The sequence below is a fragment of the Onychomys torridus genome, chromosome 9 (assembly GCF_903995425.1).
Source record: "Onychomys torridus chromosome 9, mOncTor1.1, whole genome shotgun sequence".
Classification (NCBI taxonomy): domain Eukaryota; kingdom Metazoa; phylum Chordata; class Mammalia; order Rodentia; family Cricetidae; genus Onychomys; species Onychomys torridus.
Window position 1 is genome coordinate 109722221 of NC_050451.1, and position 6032 is coordinate 109728252.

The 6032-nt window shown below is 52.0% G+C and overlaps 1 protein-coding gene across 5 annotated transcripts in view; it reads right to left on the bottom strand.

Moving 5' to 3' along the window:
• Dock9 (dedicator of cytokinesis 9) overlaps positions 1-5272 on the bottom strand; it is a 273772-nt gene extending 268500 nt beyond the window's left edge. For 4 of the 5 annotated variants that reach the window (XM_036199735.1, XM_036199731.1, XM_036199724.1 and 1 more), the window contains exon 1: positions 4895-5271. In XM_036199735.1, coding sequence (XP_036055628.1) covers positions 4895-5020 — 126 coding nt within the window. In that variant the 5' untranslated portion in view covers positions 5021-5271. Of the gene's footprint in view, positions 1-4894 lie in introns of all 5 variants that reach the window. The other variant, XM_036199716.1, reaches the window with a different exon arrangement.
• Positions 5273-6032: the final 760 nt, after the last annotated feature.

Below are 6032 nucleotides of genomic sequence, written 5' to 3' on the forward strand. Positions count from 1 at the left end.
CATTCAGTGTTCTCATACATACATGATTTCAGGACTGTCTAGATGGTATTGGATAACCAATCACAGGCTCGTCCCTGCAGAAGACTCTCCAACACTTTTTTTTAAGCTAACACAGCAGACACTGACAGACGACACCAGAGGTCAAGCACTGTCTCCAAGTTCACTGACTGCTAACTAGACACTTGTGACGCAAAACGGAAGTGTAGCAGTGAGAGGAGGAGGCTGCAGTCAGAGTGGCTAAAAGTTGAGGGTGAAAAGTTCAAGACCCAGCCCTTCCACCTCCGGGGATGGCCTGAGAGGACTTAACCGTCCCACAAGTGACATTCTCACAGGCATCAGAGAACATCATACAGACATAAATGCTGGCTCCAGATTTACAATATCCAGTCCTCCCTAAAAACAAAAGCTCCCATTTGCAAGTAGCTCTGCTTGTCCTGTTTGGGAGCTTTTGGTTGTTTTACGGGTCTTACTGTGTGGCCCTGGTTGCCTGGAACGCGCAGATCTGCCAGCCTCTGCCTCACCAGTCCTAGAACTGAAGGCGTATACAACCATTCCCAAACTGCATACTTTTCTTAAAATCTTTTGGTAAGTGACTTTTGGGACAGGCTCTCATGCTGTAGCCCAGGCTAGCCTCAAAGGCATGATGCTTCTCCTGCCTCAGTCTCCTAAGCTGGGGTTACAGGTATGAATCAGCATGGCGGACTCTGAACTGCACATCACTTGGTTTCAGTAGGGCTCCTGCACACTGTCATCCGTCTTACCGGAGGTGACTGCGGTGTCTACCTCTTCAGAATGTGTACTCCAACCAGATGAAGAACTGCTGTGGCAGCATCTTCCCGGCACCCAGCAGTGCCTGAGCCCAGAATAAACTTCTAGAATGTGGGTAACAGTTTCACAAATTCTTTCCTCCCCATTCAACCAAATTCAGGGCATTACTCATGTACAGACTGCCCCTAACATTCAAAAGCACTAGGAACTAAAGAAATGGAACCTGCTGCTGATTATCTGGCTGGAGAGGGCCTCCACCCTGCTTCCTGTATTTTGGGACATTTCTGTTTGTCAGGACTCCTCCAGAAGGTGGAGAAAGACAGGGCGAGCTCAGGCCAGTTCAGCTGTCAGTGTACTAACATATCTGATTTAAGTTATAATCAAAATGAGGTTTTTCCTTATCTGAGGATTTCAAAGAACATCCCTAACTCGGGTCTCGGGTTACCTCAGATAACAGGGGATGGCTGAGGGAGGCCTCAAGCACAGAGCACAGGATATTATCTCCCCACACCTCTGGCCTGCCTTCCTTCTCTAGTAACACAAAAGAAAAGCCAGGGATGACCTGACCTGGGTCACTTCACATTGCTGCATCTCAACATCTCAACGGGGTGTGGAATGGTATCCTTGGCAAGAGCTTGACATCCGAGGAGAGTTTGAAGCAGAACATACCAAGATAAGATCAGTAAGGACATAGGGACAGGCAGCCAGATGACTTGCGTGTAATACCCCAGTGTAAGGCAAACCTAGCCAGAGTGTCACAACACTCAAATCTTTCAAAGAAAGGCTCCTCTTACTGCTTTGGTGGTATATTCTTAGATCTGGGCCGTTTCAACACTGTCATTAACACAGCTGACAGTCCCGGGTTAAAATTCCTTCAGGAATTCAAAAGCAATCACAACTCGACCCTGAGACAGGTAAGCACACATTTTAAACCCAAGGCCCTCGGCCTCTCAACTATTCTAAATCATGGAAAGCAAATTCTGCATTTGTGAATATTCTCGATCATAACCAAAAAATCAAAGATTCCTTTCCCTACAGCTAGGAACGTCTCCAGTTTATTTGTACTGCTCATAAAATTGCTTAGAATCAAAGCCTGTTGAGTTCAGGTGAAGGGCTCTAAAAACAATCTAGTCCATCCCGCTAACAGAGCAAGAGCCCTGAGCTCCAGAGAAAGGGCACCAAACCAGCTGCCAGGATACAGGCTAGCCCGCAGAGCCGGAACTGCACTGTCCGCTTCCCTTCCCAGCAGCTCTGAATACCACGCCCACTCCACAGATGGGAAACTGAGGTCTACGAAGGTTAAGTTACACACCTAAGAAGGCGCAGTTGATAAGGGACAGAGCTAGAAATACAATCCATGCTCTGAACTGCTAAACTTCAAGGATTAAACACTAGAACTACCCTCACGGAGTCTTTCTCCAATGCAAATATGTCTAAGGTTCATGAGTAAGCTAAGCATATTTTCAAAGGTCTGCAAAACTTTTGTGAACCTTTAAAAAGCAATCATATGCGGTTTTTTATCCAAGAAATTTGAAAAACATATTAGTGTCATTTAAAAAAAGCATCACAGTCATATAAGAAACTATTCCTGGTTTCTAAAAATAAATACTAGATATAAAGAGGTGAGATGTGTTAAAAGGCCTGAGACTCACAATCACTAGGAAGGGAGAGAAGAAGAGGGGGAGGGGCGGAGTGGGGAGGGAAGATGAGATGCACATAAACCAAATTTGGCAAAATCTTGGTAATTATTTAGTCCAGAAGTCTCAATTTTCGTATTTGTGTATGTGTGTGTTTACTTATCAGTATTTATTCTTAAGCTTCTCAAATTAATACAGAATGATTTAGAAAAGCCCACAGATCTGAGTCCATAAAAGGGAGAGACACACTGAACAGGGACCTACTTACATCTGTATAAGCACATGTCACTTTCTTACTTCAAAGTTCTTAACACTGCACACTTCCTTCTGCACAGAACTGTTTCGATCATTACTATGTGAAGCCTGGGAAGAGCTGGTGAGATCTGTGTGTCGCTAATGGTCTTAGGCCATCTTCATGACTGCTTTTATGAGTCAGCTGGTGAGAAATATTTACTGAGCATATGGTATGCTGTGGACATCAGGCTAGTCCTAACCCAAGTGACCAAAAGGAGAACCGACTTTCATCTAAACATGCATGGATGGACCAAGACGTGGTTGTGCTCGGCCTCCTGAAAGATGGGATCTCCTTAGGTCCTCACAGGACAGAGATGGGCCAGAATTTATGTGGCAGGTGTACCTGCTGTGACTTCCTGGCAGACCAAGGGGAGCAAGAGGAAGAGAGCAGAAGGTGAGGTTTATGGGTAATTTTTAGTGTCTTGACAGCTCTCCCAGACTCCTCCCTGGACTGCATCCCCATCCAGCCCAGGAGCCTTCCCTACACCAAAGATGGCTCATCTGCTTCCTTATATTTTGTAAGTATTTCATCACAGAATTCATCAGACAGTGACCACAGACATACAGACAGACAAGGTTGAGAGTTGAGACACCAGCAAGGTATCTGGCTATTCATATTTTCTAAAAGTGTCAGTTGATCAAGGCAGCAGAAGCATGTCACATATGGGAACACTATCATCAACAGGCCACTGTCCGCAGGTCATCCCCACACAGGACACAGATGTTCAAGGACTGCAGCACATGGGTGATTAGTGGTGTCAGTCTATGTTGTCATCTGTGTTCTCCCTAAATGGCTTGTACAACTGGTAACTTCTCTTCAGGGAGTGGGGGGGGGGGGGACACTATGGAAATCATAGCACAATAAAATGTTTCACTGATTCTGCTTTCTTCCTAACATCCCTGATGAGCACAGCACCCCAATTAAGAAAGAGTTCTAGCTAAGAGGAGAGGTAACACTGAGGTTGATGGTTTTTTCTCCTTTGACATACTCTCCTGGGGAACTCCAGAAAGCTAACAAGCAATGGTGCTTCAGCAACAGAAGATAGGCAGGTTTATCAAAGAGATGGCCCATCTCTTTTGTTCTCATTTTGTTCCCAGCATCTGCTCTACCTTCAACTGAGCATCATCTATGAAACTGAAAAATAAAACCCGTTTATCACAGATCAAACTGAAGTTTGAAAAATCTAGGTGAGTTAGCAGGTCTGGCAAAGGACAGAAAACTCAAACTGAGCAGACTGGATATGGAAATCAGCACCAACCTCCATCAACACCATTCATGCAATCCTGTCTGCCCAGGAAGGGCATCGATCTGCCACTATGCCAAAGCATCTGCCCTGTGTTCATCAGCAACGTTCCTTGGCAATCCCACACACACAGCAGCAAAAAGGCCACAGATGATGACTTCCTAGGCCCATCTCCTCACATGTTCCAACGAACACACCCACAAACAAGTCCCCTTCAAGAAAACAAACGCGAAGAGCTGCTAAAAGTTTCCAGCTGCCCTGAGGAGCTCCCTCCAAGCACAGACTGCTGCTCTCCCGGCACCAGCCCAGCGATCTGAGCGTGCCCTCTTTTCCAAATACAGCAGGGCCGTCCCTGGCTGTGGAAAAGTTGATTTTGAAAACTTCACCTTCCTCACACCCAGAGGCCTGTTCTCCCAAGAGCTGCTGCCAAGAATAGGTTCATCTTGGTTTGCCTTGCTCTGCTAGCCTCAAATCCCCAGACTTCAAAGCAATTTGTAACGAGGATGAGATGAGCAAGTCCACCCCTAACCGGTCATAATAAGCCTCCGGACGCCAGCTCACTACACTGGGCAGAGATCTGTCCACCCAAAGCATCCGCGGGAACATCTCCACGCTGAACCTCCGGCTGGGTGGGAAAGACCTCATTTTACTCGCCAGGACATCTGCCAACAGCCCCCTCCTCCCAGAACACCGACGGTGGGGAGGAGGACGAGTAACTTCCCAGTTGGCAGAGGACAGGTAACGTGGGGGCAGGGAAGTGGACAGAGGGCGGAAATTTCCCAGGAGGCGAGGAAGAGCCCTGGGAGGGCAAGCTCAGACTCTGGAAGTTGCGCCCCCCCTTCCAAGAGCTCTCCCTGCTGCCCAGCTCTCCCCCCACTCTCCTGTCCCTCTCTGCTCCGGATTTACCCGGGCACTAGCCAGGCCCGCCCGCCACCTGCGCGCCTCGCTCACCAGGAGCACCGAGCCGCGCACCACCTCCGACACGCTCTGCCGCAGCTCCGCCGCCGTGCCCGGCTTGCTCAGCGCCCGGGTGAACTTCCGAGTCTCCGCCGACGCGGGTTGCGGCTGCTGCGCCATCCTCCGGCCGCCGCCGCGGGGCCCGGAGCGCGCGGTCCCGCCCGGTCGCGCCGCCGCCAGGTGCGCCCCCGGCACGGGAGCCCGGGTCCCTGCCGGGTCGTCAGGCGCAGCAGCCCAGGCCACGCCCTCTGTGCCGCGTCACGCCCCGAGGTGTCCTCCTCGGGCTCCTGTGCCTGCGGCGGCGCCCGGGCTCACTCGGTACGATCTGGAGTGCAGCGCCCGCTGCGGCTCCCCCATGCCACCGACCTCGGCGAGCGGCCGCCTCCTAGGGGCGGGGCGTCCGGCGGGGTGGGGCGGGGCGGGCCGAGGTGGGGTGGGGCGGAGCGGGGCGGGGCGGGGCGAGCGGCAAGGGCGGGAACACCGGAACAGCCCCGGAGGGCACCGACCCTGAGCGCCTGCAAGCAGGTCGCGGGAGAAACTTGGAGGCCTCACGGAGCCCTTGAAGGTCGGGACTCGGTGGCACCATGATGCCCTGGACCTGGCATGCAGCAAAGTAGTCTTTATTTATGTGACAGGGAAAAGACACAAGTCCTCTCCTTGGAGACCGTGACCCGGGCGGATCTGGGTCACCTTAGTGTCCCCAGACGTCGGGCCGGCGGTGGAACTGGAAGGCACTGATCAGGACGGGGCGCAGGACCCAACGCAGACCTCGGCCCGCGCGCTGCGTCTCCTCGGGCGCCAGCAGGACTCCTGCACCTCGGTGATCTCGGCTGCAGCCTGAGGACAGCGGGCTGCAAGGGGCTGATGGGACTCAGCGGCACCGCCATCGGGCTGCACCTCGGTGCCCAGCACGGGAACCCCGGAGTCGTCGCTGCTGACGCGTGCCTCCGAGAGGACCGTTTCGCGCAGCCTTTCCCGCCTTCCCCCAAAGCGCCCTTCTCTCTCCTAAAGCATGGGGACACAGCCTAATCCTGGCCAGGTGGGAGACCGCAGGTAAGAACGGAGCTCGGCGCTCCGCCTACAGCGCATGCTCCGTGGCTTCGGTCTGGGCGGGGTCTCCGGCACAAAGCCT